The sequence below is a fragment of the Bombyx mandarina genome, chromosome 19, assembly GCF_030267445.1.
Source record: "Bombyx mandarina strain Sakado chromosome 19, ASM3026744v2".
In the NCBI taxonomy this organism is placed as follows: Eukaryota; Metazoa; Arthropoda; class Insecta; order Lepidoptera; family Bombycidae; genus Bombyx; species Bombyx mandarina.
In genome coordinates this window covers 9,954,164-9,980,629 of record NC_143225.1, presented here as the reverse complement: position 1 = coordinate 9,980,629, position 26,466 = coordinate 9,954,164, and the positions used below count along the sequence as shown (strand labels likewise).

Genomic DNA, 26,466 nt, shown 5'->3' with positions numbered 1-26,466 from the left:
AGGACTCATTAAATAGAATTGTACTGAAATATGTGGTTCAAATTAAGCCACAAAATGTAAAAAAAAATGGGTAAACATTTTTTTTTAAAGGTGCACGGTACGTAGCCTGAATTTAACATCAACCGAATTAATTTCTGTCAACTAAATTCCAATTGCTCCTTTAATTAAAATGTAAATGTGGAAATTTGGGTCTCCCAACGAAAACTGCAATTAACACGTTAGCCTTTATAATTAAGTGACAAGGAGACAACTACTGAAACTTCTTTGTAACTAGGTCCGTATTTAAATGGCGCGGTGTTTCAATTTTATCTCCTGCTCCTTAGAGATTTCAGTAGGATATTATGTTTTTGCGACGATCCGTTCGTAATCCAATTCTGAGCGAGGCTAAAGGCGAGATTTGCCGAAAGAATTTGTCCGGGCGTTTGCTGAAACGAAATCATCTTGATGCATAATATTAGATTTAGTATTTTTCTTTATTAAAAGTATAAAATAAGTGCGAAGATTTTTATTATTTTACTAGCTGACCCGGCAGGCTTCATAGTGCCTCCATCGATAAATAAAAAACCTAAACTTTTGTATAAAATAAACTTAAAACAAACAAAAGGAATCCGTCCGACGGGGGACACATCAAAGGATAAACAAAATTGTTATATTCATTTAATTCCGAGAATTTTCATATTTATCTAACTTTTAAGCATTCTCTGGACTTCCAAAAATAATTCAAGACCAAAATTAGCCAAATCGATCTAGCCGTTCTCGAGTTTTAGTGAGACTAACGAACAGCAATTCATTTTTATATATAGAGATAAAAGATAAATGATCTAATGTGTTATATACAAACAGTAAATATTTAACGCGATGTTGATACATAAATGTTTAAATATGCTTTTGTTCAGAGTATACGTTTTGTACTGAAAAATATTAGTTCAAACAAGAACACGATTCGTAAATGTTAAGAGATATTAAGTAAACTAAATCTCGCTGAGTTTAGTAGTCATGTAGGGGCTTTGTGATCCATACATCCAAGTTAATCATCCGACCAGATTCAGAGTACCATGTTTTATTGTCATCAGATATATTTGGCTTAACAGATATTTTTCAGTAAAATCAAAAGATTTCAATACATTCGTAACACAAAATTATACTGAAATCGAACCAATAAAAAGCGTATAATTTTATTAATATTTTAAGCAAATACCGAATAATGGTATTCGGTATTTGCTGTTATAAATTGCGGTTATAAATATGTATATACGAAAAGTAAGACTGGTGGTAATTTACTGGTGGTAGGACGTCTTGTGAGTCCGCACGGGTACCACCACCCCGCCTATTTCTGCCGTGAAGCATTAATGCGTTTCGGTTTGAAGGGTAGGGCAGTCGTTGTAACTATACTTGAGTCCTCAGAACTTATATCTCAAGTTAGGTGGCGCATTTACGTTGTACATGTCTATGGGATGCAGTAATCACTTAACACCAGGTAGGCTGTGAGCTCGTCCACCCATCTAAGCAATAAAATAAAAAAGTAAGTTTCTATATTCTTACCTGGCATAATAGAGACAGTCTTTAGTGCTCTCAACACTCTGAAGGTCCTAAGGCCGGCCAAATTTCCCACTTCCATACCGATTGTGGCGTACCCTGATGTGATCACGACGAAATCCAGCCAGTTCCACGGGTTTCTAAGGTAAGTGTACTTGTTCAGAATAAAGCCCTTGGCTATGCATTTGATTATCATCTCCGCCGTGTAGATCGCCAGGAATATGTATCTGAGAACAAATTAAAACAGGAAATTGTACTTTATATTTTTCAGTATCTTCAGTAAAAATTTGTAGAATTTTGTTACTAAATAAAACAAATAATGTTGTGTTTATTGATTATAATAGTAATAAACACTATGTTTTGAATACTATTTTTTTTTGGAATGAAGCTCCTTATGGGGCGATGCAGAGGGGTACCCTAACCGGGAAAAACGTCCGTAACGTAAGATTTATATTAGTAATGCACACAGTGTACGACGTACGACTTAACTTTGTAATAACGTACAAAAAATAACATATTTTTATTATATAGGTCCTCCCAAGCCCCGTCATAGAGATCGGTCCTGGGCTACTTGCATCCAGCGGATTATCTATAGTTTATTACGATATTATGATGTATACTATAGATAAATATAATCCATGTGGATTCATGTGACATATCCATGTGATAATTCTTAAAAATCAAAAATAATCAATCAATAGTAATAATCGAACGCGCTTAAAAACTCAAACATAAAATTTTGTCTTTTTTATTTGATCCAAACCAGCGACCCGCCCTCGCTTCGCTTTGGGAACTGTAATTTATTATTGATCTTATTGAATTTTCTCTCTTCATCTTTCATGATATCGCGCACTATTTTACTTAAAGTCCTATTCAACTACTTGTCTAAATGATGTAGTGTAAGAGATAAAATTTGTCTACTTTAAATACGAGATGCAACAAAAGTATTTATTTTCATATTAGGATCAATTTGTAACTACCAAAAATATGCGTTAGAAATAAATTATCAATATTTATTGCATTTATCATTCACTGTTTTGGCGATAATGGCTTACACATAAAAGAGAGATATATGCTGCTGCGAGCCTTTTTATAGAACTATTTAAGATAAACATTTCCATAATAAATTATATTCAACTAACTCCATCGGTTTTTCAGCGCACGCCAGAATGGCACGCAAATGTCAGATTTTTTTCCTACCTCCTAGACAGTTATCGTTATATTTTGGGTAATTCACACTACATCTTTGTAAATTATAGCCTATGTGTTATTCTGATGTGTGAGTTATATTATTGTAAAGTTTCATCAAAATCGATACAGTAGTTTTTGCGTGAAATATATATATTAATACGTGAAGCAAAAACTTTGTATCCCTTTTTACGAAAATTGCGCGGACGGAGGAGTATGAAATTTTCCACACTTATAGATAATATAGAGAAGAAGTGCACAATGCTAATATTTATTTAAAATAATGCATAAATGATACATTAAATCAATAAAGAAAACATTACACACACTACATACCATGTATTTGACGCACACACGCATGCATACTATTTATTGTCAAACTTTTGTTCTTGACGTCTGTGCTCAAATTGAGAATAGATTAAATATTGTTTGTCTTTATTAATATTTTTTTATAGAGTAGCCTTGGCGAAATTTGTGATTATAAAAGTATAAAATACAATCATAATAGTGTACAAACTTACAACTCTCAACCGGGACCTCTAGCAGTAAAAAACATACATCCATACATTCTTACAAACTTTCACATTTATAATATTATTAGTAGGATTCTATATTCAATTCGTCCTGCGCCATATTGCGGTAGACGTACGTGTGTATGCCGACATGCAATGTAGTCATTACATTGCGAGCACGACTATACAAGGTGTGGGGCTCCTTTTTGGCGCGACTGTACCTTCTCAGAAATCCTCATTAATTTTTGACAGTCTAATTATGTTAAGCTTGGACAAAAGGCGAATTTGAATAAGAAACTGAAATAAATTTGTGTTGAGTGAAATAGGAAATCAATTTTTTGTTTTAAATACATTATTTGTTGAGGAGCAGAATACGAACTGTGATTATCGACATACACTGCTCATTCATTATACGTGTAAAATTGTAATAAAAGCATCATGATCTTAGTTATAATTTTAGAATTAGTCGAAACATAAGTGTAATATTTTATAAGAATTATAAACCATATTATTTTAATGAAAACAATCAAAACATTTATAAATTAAGTTTGCGAATTTCAATAGAAATTTAGGTATTTTAATTATTTTGTGTCAAAAGTATATAAAAATTCTTGAAGACTGACTATCAAACTAATGAAGATTATTTCTATGAAATTTCAATAACACAAACAACAAATGTTATTTTAGCTAACGTTTTTCTTAAAAAAAGTATATTATGTATTTTATATAGAAAAAGTATATTATTATCTATACAAAGAATAAAATAAAAAAAAGCAATTTTCAGTTAAGTATTGAAAACTAAGCAGAATATAAGTGCGTGTTTAGCGTTCACCCATTTAAAATAGTAGTTTTACGTGTTTTTTTACTAGTCTTAATGGCCACGACGAGACTGTACCTTGAAGCTAAATAAACATTGAATGTATTAACGTGATTGCTGGCATCACCCTGACAATGAAACATGTATTCTCAACTAGGATTCATTCAAATCTCAATCGTATAACATACTATATATGTCAACTATGTATATAATGTAATTCAAGTCTCAATTATATTGTATAATTACGCGTATGTTACTGGATTTACTATACAGAATTCAACACGCAACGAAAATACCTTGTGACCTGGATGACTGGCTTCTATTGACCACCCACTTATGTATGTATATACACATACACTGTCATAGAATTAGTGATCGGATTATCGTTTGGATTTAATTAAAATCTGTCATAAATATTCTATTTTTATTTTCATTTATATGTAATTGTCTGGGTGTATTCTATGGTAATAACAGAATTAAAGATGCACCACGTATAAAATGTAAACTTGCTATTTACTAGGATGTGCGCTATAAAAAATTCACCAAGAGCGTCTCTTTTATAGTATAGCTTTTCCTAGTATAAATGTAATAAGTACGCCCCTCAAAGTTTTACGATGTATTGTTGAACGGGATATGAGAGTTCTAAAGGGTTTTTATTAGCTTACTCAGGCGCCTTGCGACCGAGCGGTCTTAAGTGCCACCTAGCTATTGATTCATTGTTATTGTATGTTAATGCATAAGGTTTTTAAATCGGGGTTTCAGCCTACTAAGTTTCTCACCGGATTTTCTTAGTGGGTCGCGTTTCCGATCCAGTGGTAGATTCTGCGAAGCACTGCTCTTGCTAGGGATAGTGTTAGCAAATTCGCCAGGTTAGAGCCCCGTGAGCTCAGCTACTCGTCCGGCGAATCTAGTATAACCCCTTGAGATTACTAGAATAAATAGGGAATAAAATGGGGACAATAAGGCTCAGTGAGTTTATTAGCATTAAACACGTTGCCACCGTACTAACCTATTCTTGCCGCAAAGATATGCGTTCTAAATAAACATCTTCTTGAACTTCGACATTTTATAATTTTTTTAAATGAAGTAATTATTATTACCGATTATTAGTTTAATTTCCAGTTAAAAATATCATATGCAAGCCGCCTTTATAGTTCTAGGATAATATGACCTACTAATTTATTTCCTAGCGAAGTTTTTATTGGTTAATGAAAATCTTGTTATGATCGTTTAAGCCGTTGTACAGATTAACCAAAACAAACCGAGACACATACGATACGTTTTTTTTAATGAAAAATCAACCTTATGTAGGTTACATACGGTAGGTACAAAGGTGTAAAGTGTAATTATTTGCTATTTTATCATAGATAAATGAATATACAATGATTATTACATAATGGTATTATTATTACTCAATAGATGTTCCTGATGAAGTAACTGTTTTGAACTATGCTTTAATATGCAATTCAACAAATATATAGTGTAGAATTGATAAATTGCTGATTTTTAGGTTGTTGTCAGTTTTGGGTGTTTATTACACGCAATTACCCTGAGATACAAGTTCTAAGTCTCAGTTTTAGAGTATTTTTTTTTTTTTTTTATGATTGTAAGTTTACTGGTGGCCCGAATGCCTTTCCAGTTTCACCAGGACAGGTGGGCGAGCAAAGGCTCAGCCAAGAGGGGTGGGATTTGCTAACAACTGCCCGAGCGCCTCCGAAGGAGACCTAACAACTCAAGAGCAATTGTTTCGCGAATGAATCTACAACCGGATCGGAATCGCGACCCGCTGAGAAGATCCGGCGAGAAATTCAGCGGGCTGATGCATGGGTTAGGTTGCACGTCGACCTCTTTGTCGAGTTCGACGAGTACGGTTACCGGGGTCCCTAAGCCTGCCCCTAGTATTAGAGCTGAAGGCATCTAATGCAAAGGTTATTGGATCTGATGGATCCGTAAGGACATGTCTAGGGCGTCGACGGTGACTGGCTCCTGCATGATCAGGATTCGGGGAGTAGTCAGCGGCGGCAACGATAAGGCGATTATCATGACGCATAGCCTTATCGAAGTATCGTTCCGACGCTGACTTCATGTATTTCCGAATTGATTCGAGGCCCAGGTCGTCGTGTAGGTCAACGTTCCTCACGAACCACGGAGCGCCGACAGCTAACCTGCAAAAGCGGGATTGTAGGGATTGGAGGGTGTCTATGTGTGTGCGGGCCGCGTGAGCGAACACCACACTCGCGTAAGTCATGACGGGCCTTATGCAAGTTTTGTAAAGTGTCACCTTGTTCCGAAGGGACATTTTACTCCGCTTACAGATCATGGGGTAGAGTCTACCGAGAATAAACGCGGCACGGTCACGGACTGATTTTATATGCGGGCGGAATGTCATCGATGCATCCAGGGTAACGCCCAGGTACTTGACCTTCCTGGCCCAGGGTATGGGTTGTCTAAAGAGAGTAATCGGGGGTGTGAGATTCCTCCTCCTAATCCGGGAGGAAATCCGTGTGGAGCTTCCCCTCTGAAATAGCACCGCAGTACTTTTCGCTGGGTTGATGTCTATGCGCCATTTTCGGAACCACTGTCCTAGGGCTAGGGCTGCGCTCTGAAGCTTCTTCGCGATTAGGGACTTGTTTCTACTGGAATAGTAAACAGTCGTGTCGTCGGCGAATAAAGCTAAATGGGTCGGCGGCGACCGGGGAATATCGTTAACGAATAAGCTAAATAGGAGGGGTGAAAGGACAGAGCCTTGCGGGACTCCAGCTGTGAGAGGTCGTGGGGAGGAGCGGGTTCCCTCGACTCGATATCGAAAAGAGCGGTTCGACAAGAAGTCCCGTATGATGAGCACGAGACTATCCGGCACACCCATGTTGAATAGTTTGAAAATCAAACCGTTGTGCCAGACTTTGTCGAACGCTTTTGCGACGTCGAAGACGAGAGCTCCCGTGTATAACGGTTTTGGTCGATTAAGCCCCACAAGAATGTGCTCCGTGAGGCGGTGCACCTGTTGAACGCATGAGTGATTTGTACGGAATCCGAATTGTTCATCGATGAGAATGCCCTTGGATGAGACGAAGTCTCTGAGGCGTTTGTAGAGCAGACGCTCATATAGTTTGCCTAGAGACATGAGGAGGCTAATCGGGTGGTAGCTCGTCGGATGATTTTTTGGTTTACCGGGTTTATGTATGCCGATAACGTCCGCTTCTTTCCACACCGCGGGAAAGATACAGTTCGCCATAGCGGCATTGAAAATAGATGCCAACATCACGATGAGTTGGACGGGTAGAAGTTTAATAACGCGGTTGGATATACCGTCGGAGTTTTAGAGTACAGCAGCTGCCCTATCCTTCAAATCGAAACGCATCACTTTTTCACGACAGAGCTAAGCGTATTTGCCCATGCTCACAAAATTCAGTCTCATTGTTGTACTAAACAGCATCAGTATCGTGAATCAATGTTAAGCTGGAAGATCTTAATAATTGAATTAAATAATCCGGACTTCAGCGATGGCATCTTCAGCGCCTTTCATAATGTAATTCTTCGAACACTACTATATTACAATCGGGTCGTCGCGTCCCCTTACGGGGGCGTGGGACGAGCCTCGGGGAAACTCCTCTGCCCGGGCTTGTAAGTCTTGTAACTCCTTGCCTATTGAAGCAGGGGTGATGAGCTGCGGGATTGTGTTGGTTGGGTCTGAGCTGATGGTGGGTGGTATTCTTGTTCTTCCCTCTTCTCTTCTCTTCTTTCTTCCTTCTTGTCTTCTTTCTTCTTCTTTTTTCTTCGTCGGGGGCGGCTGCTCCTCTCCTCCAATTTTTTTCTTTCTTTTTTTTTCTTCGAAAACAAATATCAAATCTTTCTAATAGCCTTTAAAAAAATACCTTTATCCAAACCAACATATTAATGTAAGCTTTGAGTTTAAAATAACACACGCTACTAACTATGTTGTTTTTTGTCTGACGTAATTCGAATACATTATTTGCGTTTCACTCATTTCAGAAGAGATGATATACGTTGTTTTAAAAGTAAGTGTCTCTGTATACGTTACTTTAGCGAAGAGCAAAGCCAATCTATCACACTGGCGTCGTTGAGCCAGCTTGACGAAGTGCTTGCCACTCGACGTTGTAAAGTTACTGTAATATACTCACAAGCTGACGACAACATAAAATCAACTTTTAGTGCTGGAGTATAAGCTCATAATCCGTTACCTGACAAGACAATTTGTTTATTCAAAGCGTAAGTAGGTAGTAAATTATTATGATTAATAAATGACAAAAGATTGTGATAAATGTGAGAATCTTTTAAAATGACACGAGAAAATATGTCGTTAACTTTGTTTCCTTAGCGATTTGAGTAATTTAATTTTCAAATTTATTCCTGAAATTTAAGTGACATATAGTTTTGACAAAGTTTTTGGATAAAAAAAAATTATAATAACAACTGGGAACAAATCACGCACGGTCATTCGGTCCCAAATTAGGATTCCTTCTGTTATCTCGGGTAACCGAGACTTACATACATATCTACTTATATATTTTTAAATATATACATATATACATAATAAATACTCAAATAAAGAAAAAAAAAAACCGTTCATTGCACGAATGTTTGCCCTATGTGAGAAACGAACCTATTAACTACTGCACCACCGAAGTAGTCAAAATAAAATATATATATCTGTTTAAATTTTAACCTGTTCAATGTCTCTGAAGGCGTTTTTGCTATGGTCGTAAGGTCGTATTTTAAGGGCGTTTCGTGCTAGTGAAAATCCTATCATTAACCTTGAGTGCTGATGGTATAGTGAACTATAGTGTATTGCAAGCTCATACAAGTTATTAATGCAAAGTCCTACCTACTTCTGTCGTGTACTTCACGTCAGAAGTAGAATACTTTCCATTTGTTTCGGTAGCTTTTGAAGTCGTCGTGGCCTAAGCAATAAAGCTCATACAAGTTATTAATGCAAAGTCCTACCTACTTCTGACGTGTACTTCACGCCAGATGTAGAATACTTTCCATTTGTTTCGGTAGCTTTTGAAGTCGTCGTGGCCTAAGCAATAAAGCTCATACAAGTTATTAATGCAAAGTCCTACCTACTTCTGACGTGTACTTCACGTCAGATGTAGAATACTTTCCATTTGTTTCGGTAGCTTTTGAAGTCGTCGTGGCCTAAGCAATAAAGCTCATACAAGTTATTAATGCAAAGTCCTACCTACTTCTGACGTGTACTTCACGCCAGATGTAGAATACTTTCCATTTGTTTCGGTAGCTTTTGAAGTCGTCGTGGCCTAAGCAATAAAGCTCATACAAGTTATTAATGCAAAGTCCTACCTACTTCTGACGTGTACTTCACGTCAGATGTAGAATACTTTCCATTTGTTTCGGTAGCTTTTGAAGTCGTCGTGGCCTAAGCAATAAAGCTCATACAAGTTATTAATGCAAAGTCCTACCTACTTCTGACGTGTACTTCACGCCAGATGTAGAATACTTTCCATTTGTTTCGGTAGCTTTTGAAGTCGTCGTGGCCTAAGCAATAAAGCTCATACAAGTTATTAATGCAAAATCCTACCTACTTCTGACGTGTACTTCACGTCAGATGTAGAATACTTTCCATTTGTTTCGGTAGCTTTTGAAGTCGTCGTGGCCTAAGCAATAAAGCTCATACAAGTTATTAATGCAAAGTCCTACCTACTTCTGACGTGTACTTCACGCCAGATGTAGAATACTTTCCATTTGTTTCGGTAGCTTTTGAAGTCGTCGTGGCCTAAGCAATAAAGCTCATACAAGTTATTAATGCAAAGTCCTACCTACTTCTGACGTGTACTTCACGTCAGATGTAGAATACTTTCCATTTGTTTCGGTAGCTTTTGAAGTCGTCGTGGCCTAAGCAATAAAACTCATACAAGTTATTAATGCAAAGTCCTACCTACTTCTGACGTGTACTGCACGTCAGATGTAGAATACTTTCCATTTGTTTCGGTAGCTTTTGAAGTCGTCGTGGCCTAAGCAATAAAACTCATACAAGTTATTAATGCAAAGTCCTACCTACTTCTGACGTGTACTTCACGTCAGATGTAGAATACTTTCCATTTGTTTCGGTAGCTTTTGAAGTCGTCGTGGCCTAAGCAATAAAGCTCATACAAGTTATTAGTGCAAAGTCCTACCTACTTCTGACGTGTACTTCACGTCAGATGTAGAATACTTTCCATTTGTTTCGGTAGCTTTTGAAGTCGTCGTGGCCTGAGCAATAAAGCTCATACAAGTTATTAGTGCAAAGTCCTACCTACTTCTGACGTGTACTTCACGTCAGATGTAGAATACTTTCCATTTGTTTCGGTAGCTTTTGAAGTCGTCGTGGCCTAAGCAATAAAGCTCATACAAGTTATTAGTGCAAAGTCCTACCTACTTCTGACGTGTACTTCACGTCAGATGTAGAATACTTTCCATTTGTTTCGGTAGCTTTTGAAGTCGTCGTGGCCTAAGGAATAAGACGTCCCGTGCATTCATGTTGAGCGATGCACCGGTGTTCGAATCCCGGGTACCAATTTTTCTAATGAAATACGTACTCAATAAATGTTCACGATTTACTTCCACGGTGAAGGAGTAACATCGTGTAATAAAAATCAAACACGCAAAATTATAATTGGTAGGACGTCTTGTGAGTCCGCGCGGGTAAATACCACCACCCCGCCTCTTTCTACCGTGAAGCAGTTAAATGCGTTTCGGTTTGAAGGGTGGGGCAGCACTTGTAACTATACTGAGACCTTAGAACTTATATCTCAAAGTGGGTGGCGCATTTACGTTGTAGATGTCTATGGCCTCCAGTAACCACTTAACACCAGGTGGGCTGTGAGCTCGTCCATCCATCTAAGCAATAAAAAATAAATAAATAAAAGTTCTCTATAATAAAAGTATTTTAAATAATAATAGTTTCAAGTTGGTTTACTCTCACACAGCAAGCCGACAATTTCGTTTAGAATTTCGAATAGTTTCACGTTGATTTACTCTCTTAATAAAGAATTCTCACGACTGCACAGCAAGCCGACAATTTCGTTTAGAATTTTAACTTTCTTACGGAGTTTACTCCGCACTTTTTTTATTTTAGACTAAACAGCATTCCGTCGTTTCAATAACAATCAAAATAATAAACATTATTACATTAACATGTTAATCCTCCTCCTTGCGTCGGTTTCCTCATTACTGAGGGTCGTGGTCATGGCCTTGAAACAGTTTAAATGTTTCTCTGTCCATGACTCTCTTGGGATGTAACTGTGGTGGGTTCCCACGTCCTTCCACATCAGTATTTCGAAGGGATTTAGTCCTTCACGGCAAACTGGTCCCGCTCCGGGTCTCTGGTTGTATCCGGGGGCTGGGTTATTTCCCGCCGCCCAGTGCTCGGCGTTGACGTTTTACGGTAACATGTTAATATTACAGTGTTAATTCTTTTAAGTAAGTTTTTTGATAGCGTTAGGACGTTTACAATGTTAAAATTGGTCATAAGTCATTCTCCACGATGTTGTGTTGTTACTTTCACTGGACCAGAGAACGAAGAGAATAGACTATTTTGAGATACCTAATATATAACATTGATGCTGTGTTTATGTACTCCGCTAATAATTGAACACCAGGTGGTAGTTGGTGAATTCGTCTGTAAATATATAAAGCGATTTAAATTAAACCAGTTGATGTTCATATGAAATTAATCTAACTCAGTTTGGTTATTCTGCAAAAAAATGCATACCTTTAAATTGCTAGACTTAGTGGGAGTTCTTAACTAATATTTTTTTCGTAATTTGCTATCTGGTCATGACATTAACCCTGCATAGATTTTTATTTTTTATTGTCCATGTAGGCAGACGAGCATTCGGCCCACCTGATGGTGAGTGATTACCGTCGCCTATGGTCTTCAGCAATGCCAGGGGCAGAGCCAAGCCGCTGCCTACCGTTGAGTACTTTCCACAAGCCTCGTTTGAAGAAGGACAAGATGAAGAAATTTCCATCGGTCCCATAAAAATAATATCATATTTTTTCCGTTTCACTACAAACTTAAAAGAAAACTGTCACCAATTCTAAGTCTTAAGGTCAAAACGTAAATTTAGCTTCAAGCACTTCACAGACGGAGTGCCTTTTACATTTATTTTATTGTCACATAATCTATTTTACGAAGAGAAGCTCACTTTAGATAAAACGTTTCCATTTAAAGGTGTCTACGAGTCTTTTAAAGGTGTCTACGAGTCTTTTAAAGGTGTCCAGAGTTACTACATCCATCTACTTTGCGTTTACATAAATATTGCAGAGATTACTTAAATTTATTTTTGAGGATTTTTCGAAGTCAATTTTGAAGCTATTGCATAACTTTTATCGTGGGCTTTGAGCGCGGCGACCGAATCACGAAATTCCGTAACGAAAATAATACCTAACACCTCCCACTCCGCCTACCATGTAGCTCGCGTTTAACACATTCACACGTTGCGCTTGTGTAGTGTTAATTTTTTGCTTTTGTTAATGTTTATAAATACTTATATAGCGTGGCCTTATTTTATTATTGTTTTAATATTAAATTATTTTGTCTAATTATAATTGCATAAGTTGATAAAGAATGCTATGCGATAGCTTTACCGCAGCAGTCCCCGAGTGAAATTAGTTTTTTTTGCTGCGAATACGGGTAATCGAGCTTACGGCCCACCTGATATTAAATGGACCGGAGTCATCTGATCTAAATGCGGACACATACCCCGAAACACAATGAGGATATCAGCACTTCAACATACAAATTACGCATTCGATATCATTGTTCAGTGTCCCACAAATGTCGAATTGATTTCTCGTATCAATCCTCATTTTGACAAGTCGATCATGATTACGCGAAATTTCGAAGCCGACTATATCCGCTTCGAATCGGTGGCCGGTTGTCATAAGCTGACGTTTATCCGGGACCGCCGCCGCTGTGTTTGCGAAGCCAAGCGGAACCCTGAATAAGTCGTGGGCTTAGATAGGTTGTTTGATGACGAAATTGATACGCTTCTGACCGAGTCACATAATTCTGGATTATGTTCTCTGAATTCGAAATTTTATAAATGCTGAATATAGATTGCTGAATTATCGTAAATTTTCGTTGGTACGGTGCGATACATGCTAAGTGGTCTGATGCATTCTGGGGACTAAGGTCTAATGTGATTATCACTTGAATTCGTCGGGGCCTAAAGGATAAGACGTCGGGTGCATTCGTATCGAGCGATGCAACGGTGTTTGAATCCCGCCGGCCACACTGTATTATTATCGAGATCTAGCAGAACTTAATTAAAAAATAATACTCTCTAAATATTCCTAAAACTCCCTTTATTACACGGGTGTATAACTAAATAACCGATATTAAATAAAATTAATAAGTGTGTAACACCATACAACACAGGGGAAGTCTCGAAACATAGCTTATGCGTACTAGCACGAGTGTATTGTTTAGTTTTACTTTATTGCAGAATGCGAACAGGTCTGTTCTTGTCGTTTAAAGTGCTATAATTGGTCATTTTTATCGTTTGTTATATCATCGAGGATACGTTAAGGTAAGTTTGAACCTTATAATATTGAAATGTTATTAATTAATAACGTTTTTGCTGTAGTCTTTGAAAAAAAATTTTTTTTTGTGTTAGTTTTGACTTTTAAAAATGTATGCAAGTGTATACACCGGGAAATCACTGTTATAGCATTCTACGGTTAATGTTCTTTGAAATTTAGTTGGAATCCCTTGCTCCTATTTGCCCCGCTCATACATTTTTTTTTGTTTTCAGCGCAATGAAAACGCGAGATATTTTTAATATATGGTTTCCAAGTAATAAAAAAAGGTCAAAATAACCTTATAATTGAAAAAATACTACAATACTAGCTGACCCGGCAAACATTGTTTTGCCATATATAAGATTTCTAGGGAATTTCTAGTGTACAAAAAAAACCTAACTTATTGTAAGTGTGTAAGGATGTGGTAAATGAGTGAAAGAGGTATGTAGTGCTGTGAACGATGAGGGAATATATAATAAAAATAACAAAACCTCATTCAACCACATAATACCTCATTATAACAAAAAAAATTGTCCAAATAAAAAAAAAAATGTTAGGGGTGGACAACCCTAATCACTTAGGGGGATGAAAAATAGATAGTAGCCGATTCTCAGGCTTACTGAATATGCATAAAAAATTTCATGAGAATCGGTCAAGTGGCTTCGGAGGAGTATGGGAACGAACCTTGTGACACGAGAATTTTATATATTACTAGCGACTGTTCATCAGGGACAATGTCGGCTTCTAATGGAAAAAGAATTTTTCAAATCGGTCCAGTAGTTTCGGAGCCTATTCGAAACAAACAAACAAACAAATCTTTCCTCTTTATAATATTAGTATAGAGAAGATTATGACATAGAAAACTGTAGAAACCCTCCAAGATCACTTCAAATGTTAATAAGTAGTCTTACAACAAAAATACAATCTAAATGGGAGAAATGTAAGCGAAAATAACAGGGATCAATCTGAATTTAATCAAACATTTCTGTTATCTTGGAGGCACAAGACATATGCCGAAGAGACAAGAAAACTTTATTTAGTACATTGTTCCTGGTACTACATGCCTTCTAGTATACACAAAATCCTCTCACACTCAAAAGAAGTAATTGAGACATGCGTTTTACCTTTGGACCAATTAGCAGAAGAAGCTCAAGAAGCAAACAATAAGGAATATAGGAGGAATCGCGAGTATTTCAGCAGGAAAACAAGCAGAATTAACACCAATCGAGACGTACTTATCCAATTCCTGATAGGTTCAGATCCACTGCTATCTTCCAAATCAACAGTGCAAAATAGAACATGGGAGAAGAAACTTACTCGACGGAGGAAGATGGGTAGAAGGTTATGCGAATTTTTTTTAGTCTTTAGAATATATTTAGGGGTGTAAAATATATATCTTGTGTATTTAGAACAAAGTTGCAGTATTAAAAATAATATTTTTAAAGAAAATAAAGAAATAATTGATTTTTATTAATAATTAATGTTATTTATTTATTTAGAAATACGAAATAACATCTAATATTAACATTTTATGACACGTAAAATTAAAAAAAGATAAATTCACGCAAGATTGAATTAAGTTCTGCTAGATCTCGATAATAATACAGTGTGGCGGCGGGTACCAATTTTTCCAATGAAATATGTTCTTAAGAAATGTTCACGATTGACTTCCACGGTGCCTTCACCGTTGTTGTTATTCCTATATTATTATTATTATTTATTATAATTAAGGAATAACAATATTTGCTAGACTTAGTGGGAGTTTAAAATCAAACCCGCAAAACTATAACATAATTACTGGTGGTAGGACCTCTTGCGAGTCCGCACGGGTAGGTACCACCACCCCGCTTATTTCTGCCGTGAAGGAGTAATGCATTTCGGTTTGAACCACTCAACACAGGTGGGCTGTGAGCTCGTTCACCCATCTAAGCGAAAAAAAGACTTTACAAAACATCCGTTCTAACTCGAGCTATGATTTTTACACAGCAAAGCCTTTATCTACCTATCGAATATTGTAAAACCGAAAAAAGTCTATTAACATTTGCATACTCCGAAGTATCATCACTCATTTTATTAAACGTGACAGTGAATCGACAGGAAATTAAGTGAGCTGCTAGAACGTGAACATGGCCCGCAATTGTTTGTTTGAAACAACTAAATATGTCGGTCGAAGCGGGGTCACGGTCCTTCTCAATCAATATAGCCTGTTGATAGCGCAATACAACAAGCCTTAGTTTTCAATGTGTACACGAAATACCGCATTGCCTACAATTCAATGCATTAGTACGTGAATATATTGCAACATTTCAAACGGGGCAAAGTGTAGAACTTTTTTTTTTATGATTGAGGGATTGCTGTTGGCCCGGAGCTCTTTCCAGTTTCACGAGGACAGGTGGGCGAGCAAGGGCTCAGCCAGGAAGGGCAGGATTTACTAATAGCTACCCGAGCGCCTCCAAGGGAGACCTAACAGCTCAAGAGTAGCTGCTTCGCGAATGAATCTACTACCGGATCGGAATCGCTAGCCGCTGAGAAGATCCGGCGAGAAACTCAACGGGCTGATGTCGAACTCTATGCCGGGCTCGACGAGTACGGTTACCAGGGTCCCTACTCCTAGTGTTCTAGGTGCTGCTCGCGTATCATAATTAAGAATCGTGCAACAACAAAAACAATATCAAAGCTAGGAGTTTAATAATTATATTTATTTTGTTTCGTTTTTTCATCAATATTTTTGCTATCTCTTGGTAAGACATCCCTAATTTATGTGCTAAAATAATGTGATTGTAACATATAGCCGTAGGTCAAGAAGCGAATTTCGGTAATTCTAAATGTAGAGTTCACAACACAACTAATCAACGTATTTACATACTCAACGCACATTTTATTTTCATTTACTCTTTGTATATGAGAATTATTATATATGAGATAAAACAGAAGAAGGGTTGACATCAGGCAGGCGGCTGATCGTAAAATTCATGCAAAATCTTTACGCAGCATTATAAGAAGACATGCTACGTCAACTCCGCATGCAGTAGGATATGGGAAACAAGAACACTCTTCGTACGTGACTACGTGATACCAAGGAAAATTTTTGTACAACTATCTGATTCTGAAAATAATGTAAAGTAACATAAGTTAAAGTAATTAAACTTATAAAGTTATTACAAGCCTCTCGATAAATGTAACTCAACCACACAACAACAATCGTAGAAAATGAACTCATATTGGGATATTAGTTGATGTTTAATCAGCTATTTTGTTGGGCGTTTTTAATAACACGAACTGTCGAAGATCTTAATTTTAATTGCAGTAACAACCACATACTGATTTTGATATCCAATACATTGTCAAAAAATTATAACTATTATTACGTTAAAAATTTTAAAGTTAGTTCTCTGTTTGTATTATTTTATTATTATAATTTTTATTTTTTTTTTGTTTTGTGGAAGTTGTGATCTGAACTAATAGAAACTTGTATATATACTACTATGTATATAGTTATAACTAGTCAATATATTACATGTTTTAAGGATACGACCTTTAGTAATGAAGAAAGCGACGAAGAAGAAGAAGAAGTTAGTTTTAAGTAGTTAAAAAAGACGGTTAAACAACAAATCGAACTAACAATAAATTTCAACTTTTTTATTCTGCTGATACCGGTAAGATGTTAAAGCGAAGTTTTAACATTATATTCATTATATTATTGTCATCGTTCCGTGTAATTTAGTCAAGATAATGTTCAAAGGTTCAGTTACATACAAATATAAAGACGGAAAGCTAATAAAAGCGTGTCAAAAACTTTATCCAACGTCACGTTAGAATATCTGTTTGTAATTAGTTATTTAAATTAATTATGAACAGACGCTGTACCGGTAGTTGCTCATTTATCATCATCATCATCATCATCATTATAGTCATGCTCAAATATTCTAAAAGGGTTGTGTTAAAGGAATTATTGTACACCTAAAATGAGAACGCTAAGGAATAGAGTTACTAATTTAAAGAAGACAGGCTTTATCCAAGTACACTTTATAATTTTTTATTTTTATTTTATTTTTATTGCTTAGATGTGTGGACGAGCTCACAGCCCACCTGGTGTTAAGTGGTTACTGGAGCCCATAGACATCTACAACGTAAATGCGCCACACACCTTGAGATATAGTTCTAAGGTCTCAGTATAGTTACAACGGCTGCCCCACCCTTCAAACCGAAACGCATTACTGCTTCACGGCAGAAATAGGCGGGGCGGCGGTACCTACTCGTGCGGACTCACAAGAGGTCCTACCACCAGTCCTATGTCCAATATACATTTCCTGTTAGAAAAAGACTCCTCTTTTGTGTTGACTATGTTACGTAGTAGATCGATCTCCGTATGCTAGTTAATAGATATCGTTAGTTTAGCGATGCAACGCCAATTAATAGTCTACAGCTTAGCTATTTCTAGATTAAGCATTAATTTACGATGAAGCACAGGAGGTAAATTAATACCTTACAATTAATTATTGAACATTCAAATTGCTCACTGAATTATTTTACTTTTACCGATGGGAACATGATGGATTAAATATTATAATGAGGAATAGCAGATAATGAGACACTCGGGAACATCCTTGGGCGATTCAATTAAAATATATTTTAAATACTTCCAATGAACTCATACCAAATTTTAACCCACTGAGTTTCTCGCCGGATCTTCTCAGTGGGTCGCGTTTCCGATCCGGTGGTAGATTCTGCGAAGCACTGCTCTTGCTAGGGTCAGTGTTAGCAACTCTCCGGTTTGAGCCCCGTGAGTTCACCTACAAACGTTAGGGCGAAGCTGAAATAGCCTCTCAAGGCTATCAGCATAGGTACGAAAAAAAAACAAAAATTGAGTGAAATATAGACATAATAAAACATATTATGTATACACATACTTTATGATGTATACACATACTCTCTTCTTCTAGTGTATTATTATAAATTTAAGATCTTGTTTAGTGGGATCGCGAGTTTGGATAGACTCCAAATTACTTCGACTGAAGTGTCGAGACGTGGTTAGACTTCTCACAAGCGAAGTTAAGCTAGTTTGTGTTAGCTAAAATTTTGTTAATGTGCTGTTTTTATTAAAGATAGGTACATTTGAATAAGCTTTTTTATGACTTAATCTGCCGCTTCTTTAATATTGTTTGTTGATATATTTATAATATTATTTATTATTGAACAAAGATCTACTAAGAATATAAAGTAAAATACCACACTCAGAACTACTTCAGGTAAGTTTTTGCATAACTGTGTAGTTGTTTGTTAAAAGTACGGTTTATAAATATATTTAGTATGTCTTATGAATTTTTTTAATGCTTAGTTGGGTGAACGAGCTCACGGCCCACCTGATGTTAAGTGTTTACTGGAGCCCATAGACATCTACAGCGCAAATGCCGCCATATACCTTGATATAAGTTCGAAGGTTACTGCGTCACGGCAGAAATAGGCAGGGTGGTACCTACCCGTGCGGACTCACAAGAGGTCCTACCACCAGTAAAAATCTGGGTCTTCACAGCCACTTTCATGCCTATCAATGACCAGGAGCTAGTCTGATTATACCAAACGGGTAGGCGAGCTGACGGGGCTCAATCTAAGAGACTTTGCTAATATTTGGCCTAGCAAGAGCGATGCTTCGTTGAGTCTACCACCGGATCGGAATCACGACTGAGTCCTAGCTCTACTCAATGGGTAGTGAGTAGAGCTAGGACCTACTCAATGGGTAGTGTCTATAAGTTAGGTTGCACGTCCAACTTTTTCGCATTCGACGAGTTCGACGAGAACAGTGCCCGGTGGTTGTAAATGTCTAAAAGAACCGTGAGTGGATTGGGAGGATCCGATTTGATAAGCATGTCTAAGCATAGGACGACGGCGGCTGTGCGTGGCCCCGTCATCTAGATCGGGAATGTAATTCGAGACGACTACGATAAGAGGGTTAGCGTGCCGTGACGCCTTCTAGAAGAATTGAGCTGACTTACGAAGAATTGCCGAGTACTGACTAAGATCCCTTTGTCCTGTTGCTGCGTGGATTACAAATTAATTAAAGTTCTTGCAGCTTTGTCGTAGTTTGCCTGAACTTCCCATTTCATCTTAAGAGTATCTGGAGATTGTGGATGAGCGCCTTCTTATTTAAGAAAACAGTTTTGAATTTAGAGTTTACACGCTTGTGATGCCGCCTCCTTGTATGTTCCAATGAAACCTCCTTGAAGCCAGAGGAATTTCAAAAATGGAACAGCGAAGAACGTAATTTTTGAATTTGGAACTCGCGCATGTTTACATTCACGCTTCTTAACGCGCAACACCGAAAATATTAATATCTAAATTAAACCCAATTTTTACGACCGCTATCGCTTCATACCAAAACTTTCTTTAATATTGTCGAGTGCTCGCCTCCCGTTCGCCATTGAATATCTATTAAGGACCCCATACCGCTGGAGAGTACGGGGACTCGGAGAACATTAGGTGAGTAATGAGTCTTATGTTTTCTGATTAAGGAGTGTTTTCCTATATTCATCGCGCCGCTAAATTACCCTTACCGCCCATCGCATCGCGTAATTTGTACACTACACACCAAATCGGATTGGATCAGTCAGATGGCTTGTTTTTGTATTTTTACAAAGTACCCGTAATTCGATTTTTAAATTACTGCAATGGATTGTTCAAGCTGAACTTCGTCTGGAAACTAAATTATTCTTGAGTGTATAGAAATTTCGCGTGTGATCTTTGTAAGAGTGATCTAGTTTTTCAATAAACACCTGGGATTTTATTTTAGATGTACTAAAAGAATTAAACAAAACATTTTTGCTTGTAGGCCTTATTTAATAATAAGGGAAAAATATGTGACTTCTCTGATATCGATATAAAATTTTAATGATTGTTGAGAAAATATATAATACTAATTATCCTGGAATTAAAGGATCTCTAATGAATTTTCTTTCATTCTGTTGTCCTGATTAGCCGTCGCGTCAGAAATACTTTGATCACAAAAACCAAAGGTTTATATTGTACAATTATTTAAAATTGTTATGGTTTCAAGTTTCAATTATATAGTACAAATATTCAATTTTTATGTTTTCAGATTACAATTCTATCGGTGTAACAACAATTCCTAACTGTAAATCTTCTAAAGTTATAATGAGATATTTATTTTCCACATGACCGAGAGAATACTAGGACACTTGATGCAAAAAATAATGTGATCGTTACATTTTATCGACAACACTTGCACGTCATGTTATACTATGAAATTTAATGATATTTAAGGTGAATGATACCTTGCTACTCGTGGTGGTATCAAGCAGCTTCACTCAAGCAAAACCACCACTTTTTTTTTAAATAATCCTAATTGTCAATTGTAAAATTATAAAGAAATCATTAAAAAAATATTATTAAAATTTCATACAAATGCGTTGTGTCAGATAAATACGTAGATGTTTAAAAAAAAAAAACTTTATAACCACCGCCACCACCAATTAAAAACACCGGCTTAATGACAAATAATCGTTTTTTTACTGGTGGTAGGACCTCTTGTGAGTCCAGGTGGGTACCACCGCCCTACCTATTTCTACCGTGAAGCAGTAATGCGTTTCGGTTTGAAGGGCGGGGCAGCCGTTGTAACTAAACTGAGACCTTAGAACTTGTATCTCAAGATGGGTGGCGCATTTACGTTGTAGATGTCTATGGGCTCCAGTAACCACTTAGCCCACAGGTGAGCTGTGAGCTCCTCCACCCATCTACGCAATAAAAAAAAAACGTTTTGTTAAATCAATACTCACTCAGCTTCTTCGATAGTCTCCGACATGGCGAGGAAGACACAGTTGAGAAGGATTGTCGCCATGACGAAGTAGTCGAAGTACTGATTAGTGGAGAGATAGACGCAGGCTCTTCGGACCGGAGACCAGGGCGACCACCAGAACAGAGATCTTGTAGCGGTGAACCGATGTATGTAGTTCTTACGGAATCTTTTTGACACCACGCAGAATGTCTGTAAAAAAAGAAACACATATTTTTATTATTTACTAGCTGTAGCCGTCCGCTTCGCTGAGCATTTAAAATTAACGTTATTATTTCTCAGCCCCACAAAGATTCTCATCATAAACCCCCCGCAACTGGTGTAGGTGTCCAACACTCATATAAATGTTAGCCTATCCATTAAGTACATGTATTTTCTATGGATACCAAGTTTCAAGTCAATCGGATGCACGGTTCAGTAGTTATAACGGAACATCCGTAAAAACCACTGTAGATTTATATATTAGTATAGATTTCGGTTTCTTCTCGATATACAGGTCGGAGACGGTCATTAGTTTAGTAGCTAAACGAAACGCAGCACGATCGCGGTATCGTCGGAACTCGGTTAACTTCGTACTACGACAAAGCCTAGCCGATGGAGGCTCATAGACGCCATTACACTCTTATCAACCAGCATTCTTGAAGAGCGGTGCCTACGTCTTACGAACTGTCATTCGTTTTCGTTTGCTCACATCAAGAGAAGATTTCTAAATTGTTCTGAGACAGCACACGAGATTGGTGTACTGAATATTTCTCTTATCTCGATCACCCTATTCGCCCCTACGATGTCTGACGATGGTGTTAATAATTGTGGCTTCTCCGACATACATTTACATAATTAAAAGTAATATTACGAAATTTACGAAAACTGTAATGTTCGAAATATCGGGAATAATATAAATACAATAAACGCAAGATTAAATCGTAAAAGTAGTAAAATTAGATATCTATCAACAAACTCAAGCGCTTTTTTAGCGTTCCAGCAAACCAGCACGACGTGACGTAGTCAACTCATGTGCACACATAATATGCCGTATCACCAGTAAATAAAGTTGATCTTTCCGTTATGTTAGTCGCTTAATCATTGAAAAGAATTGAGTCGAAAAATAAGTTAAGGCTTCGATAGTTCAACGGCCGGGCCATTATTATGTAAGGCGTGGCCTATATTGGTATTGTTTGTACGAGACAGACACGTTATTTAGACGCCACCTTCACCTATGCTATTAATAATTTCGACTCAACTAATAGGTTCCCGCTTGTGGGCACTTTCATGTTTAAATCGGAGCACATCTTGCATAATACATATACAACCCAGCTAACTACCTCTATATGCTTGAAACCTTTTAACTAGTAGTAACATTTGGCCAAGTTTAATATTATGACAACAATAGTACTGGTATTGATTAAGGCGCATGTTTTTGTTATTATGACAAAAAAAAATCCCGCCACATAAAATTGAAAATCAATCGATCACTCAACACAACCACTGATCCTGCACTGCCTCCGTCGCGAATTCCCGATCCTGCGGACAGAATGGAAAACAGTCGACGTCGCCCAAAACACGTCATTTCGGATCCTCCCGATCCACTAACGGTGCTTTTAGGTATCACAAGCATCGGTATCGTCCTCGTCGAACCTGCCGCTTGCGACGAAGGGGTCGCGAGTAAATTAACTCACAGACACAGCCCACTGAGTTTCTCGCCGTATCTTCTCAGTGGGTCGCGTTTCCGATCCGGTGGTAGATTCTAGAGTTCGTGTTAGCAACGTCGTTAGGTTTGAACCCCGTGAGCTCACCTACTAGTTAAGGTTACGCTGAAATAGCCTCTCAGGCTCATCAGCTTAGGTAGAAAAAAAAAAGTTTCTCGCGAACCTCAATAGCTCGCCGATCCACCTTTTGAGAGGCCTATCCACGAAACGTCTTGAAACGGATTGAGCGTCGGCAGGCGATTAAAAAAATAAAAAAAAAGATCTCGAAAATGTTCAATTAATAAATATTCACTAACGCGTTCGTGAAGACTAAATAAATCAAAGAAACGTTTTCATCATAAACATTTACGTTAAAACTTTCAGGAGCGGCGCTGAAAATATCGATTCGGCCTTGGTTTTTGTTTTAATTGTAAATCGTGAGTCAATTGATAAATTCAACGTTATCAGGAATGTTTCGTGGATATAATAAAATATAAACGTGAATGCATTGTTAACTAAAAGTACCTAAACGTGCGAATTTTGAAAGCGTTGATAAGTACTCTCATTACTCAGTACACGTATTGTCACTCATCACTTTTAATTTTATTATTCTGATGCTCGAATCTACCCTTTGTGCTTTATCTGTCTTTTTTACTGCGTAATTAAATATTAAGAGCGCATCGATGATATTAATTTTCCTCTTACTTATATCAAGCGTTTTTATAACTATCTCACTGGATATTAAAATTATAATGACATTTGTATAGTGTCCATAAAATTTTGCAATTTCGTAAATATGGTAGTAATCATTGTGAGGCCAATTAATGCTTTTGGAATGATACAGTGGGCGTGTGTTTTTATTTACTGCGTCGATGAGTGAACGAGCTCACAGGCTACCTGATGTTAATATCGACAGCATAAATGCCGTCACCCTTATATTTTTCCGGACATCATACGAGGTGTCCCCGCCAAAGAGCACTCGGGGTATGTGGGACTTGACTGCCTACAGATCTTGGAAGCAGACCGCGAGCCTAAGGATGTTTTTAGGGCCTAACCCATCAAAGGGCTTCTCTTGCACTCTCCCGACATCCGATCTCTGCCCGGGATTAAAACCAGAGTAGATGGGTTCCCGCGGTCAACACTACAACCAGATTCGTGGTGCCACTCCGATGACGCCCGACCGACGGGACGTGGAGGCGATCGTGACGACCAACGAGGTCGGTCTCCGTGGTATGGCAGCCCGTCAGGCCACCTGGGCGGTGCCGCTGGTGTTTCAGGATACCTCTCTGGGCCAGAACCACCCTGCCGGCTGCCGGGTCGGAACGAGTTACATTGCCGACCGAGTTGCTCTTCCACAGTATGTCCGGTGACGACAGGGACGACGATAACCCGGACCCCAGCTGCCGACGCGTCATCCCATCGTCCTGGTACCCGGCCGCTAGACGGTAGCGTGCGGCGGTGCCTCAACCCCTTCAGGTCACCCCATGATGATTACAGGGCGAGGACTCCACACAGCGGCTGGAGCTGGACGTACACCTTCCTCCGAACCCCAGCTCGGCGCCGGTGGAACGGTGTCGAAAGGGAAGAAGAGCTCTCCCTCTCTCCTCTTCCAGCACCTCTTTCCGCGAGATGGTGGATTCGCAGAAATCGAGCATCGCCTGCCAGGACTCGTCGTTGTGCAGTGTCATAGCCACGACAGTCGGCAGCGATAGTTTCGGTTCTATGTTTACGACGAAGACACGGCGCTGCTACGCGAAAGTGGGGCAGTACGCGAGCATGTGCTTCGCCATGTCATCGTCGCAGTCACTGCAGTGGTTGCGCTTCGGTGTCGGCTCCCTTCGAGCGATGAGGTGCTAGTAGCCCGTGAGCACCTACGTCCCCCGAAAAGTGAGAAGTTCTCGGTCGCGATTCACTCAGGCCGAGAGGACTGGCCGGATTGCATCGACAGTCTGTCACCAGGTGGCGAGACCATGCCTCGAGCCCGAAATTGGGGCCTCCTCGCTTGAATTTTCGCCGAGCTGGGTTGCCGTTCCCCCTGGAAATGCCGCTACCCACCAGACAAGAGCTTTAAGATTTCAATTTTGCAGTACTGCGGCATCCTTCACCATCCTTCAAATCGAAACGCATTAATGGTTCACGGCAGAAATAGGCGGGGTGGTTATAGACATAATGATTTATTCTAAAAAAAATTTTGCTATCTACTGGCATCATGTCGTATTACACTATGTTATATCGATGTAGCCTTTAGCATAGAAATAGCAGGATTTTGTTGAAAAATTTCAAAACGTTTCTCGCAAACCGTATCGTTATTTAATTCGGTATGGGATTCGATTGAAACTACATATAAATTCAGTCTTGTTAGCGCGTCTGTATTATATTTATGCTAAAACTTCTGTGAACACACGCCGACTTCGGTTTAGAGATCGTAATTTATGTTTCTGAAGCATCCACTTAAAGTGATGTTTCTTTAGAGTCGATTTTTTATTCGGTTTTAGCGAAGCGAAGAACTTTTGAGAAAATAAACGATGTAGATATTTAAATTCATAATTCTTAATAAACTAAGCTGGATACACATATGAATGGAACAAATGATGGGTGTTTATACCGATAGATTAGTGCGGAATCCAAATATTGAGACAAGCACCGACTTTTCTGTTTCTTTGACGTACCTTCGCGTTTTCGACGCGTGTAGATTCCGAAAACCACTTAATACTACGTGGGATTTAGGAGATCCAGTCAACTACGGAAATAAAAAATAAAAAATAAGAAATTTTAGACTTTTCTACAGACCGGAAGTTTTATCAATAAAGACCGATGGTGCCTTGTTTATAAGCTATTTCTATTTACCGACAAAGATTATATTTTAACTCATAAGTGTAAATTCAGAAAAATAAGTTTACTGTTCCACATTTTTAGTAAAACAAATACGTACTCGCAATTACGTATGCGCAAATGGGAGTTCAATTTATTTTCGTGGTCGTTGGTTGTGACATATGTGGTTTTTTCTTTAATATCTTCGAATTTCGACTTTTTAAACATACTAGAGGTCCCGCAGTAGTCGAAATTCGACTATAATTAATTGGAATTGTTGGAGTTTGTACACTATTATAATTGTATTTTATACTTCTATAGTCACAAATTTCGCCAAGACTACACTATAAAAAAATATTAACAAAGACAAACAATATTTAATCTATTCTCAATTTGACAACAGACGTCAAGAACAAAAGTTTGACAATAAATAGTATGCATGCGTGTGTGCGTCAAATACATGGCATGTAGTGTGTGTAATGTTTTCTTTATTGAATTAATGTATCTTTTATGCATTATTTTAAAAAAATATTAGTATTGTGCACTTCTTCTCTATATTCTCTA

At 37.9% G+C, this 26,466-nt stretch overlaps 1 protein-coding gene across 5 annotated transcripts in view; it reads right to left on the bottom strand.

Annotated features, from left to right (window-relative positions):
- The window catches only part of SC1 (voltage-dependent cation channel SC1), a 170,874-nt gene that overhangs the window by 40,723 nt on the left and 103,685 nt on the right, over positions 1 to 26,466 (bottom strand). For all 5 annotated transcript variants that reach the window (XM_089735311.1, XM_089735310.1, XM_089735312.1 and 2 more), the window contains exons 3-4: positions 21,390 to 21,598; positions 1,543 to 1,763 (exon numbers count right to left, since the gene is read on the bottom strand). In XM_089735311.1, the coding sequence (XP_089591437.1) occupies positions 1,543 to 1,763; positions 21,390 to 21,598 (430 nt within the window). The remainder of the gene's footprint in view (positions 1 to 1,542; positions 1,764 to 21,389; positions 21,599 to 26,466) is intronic.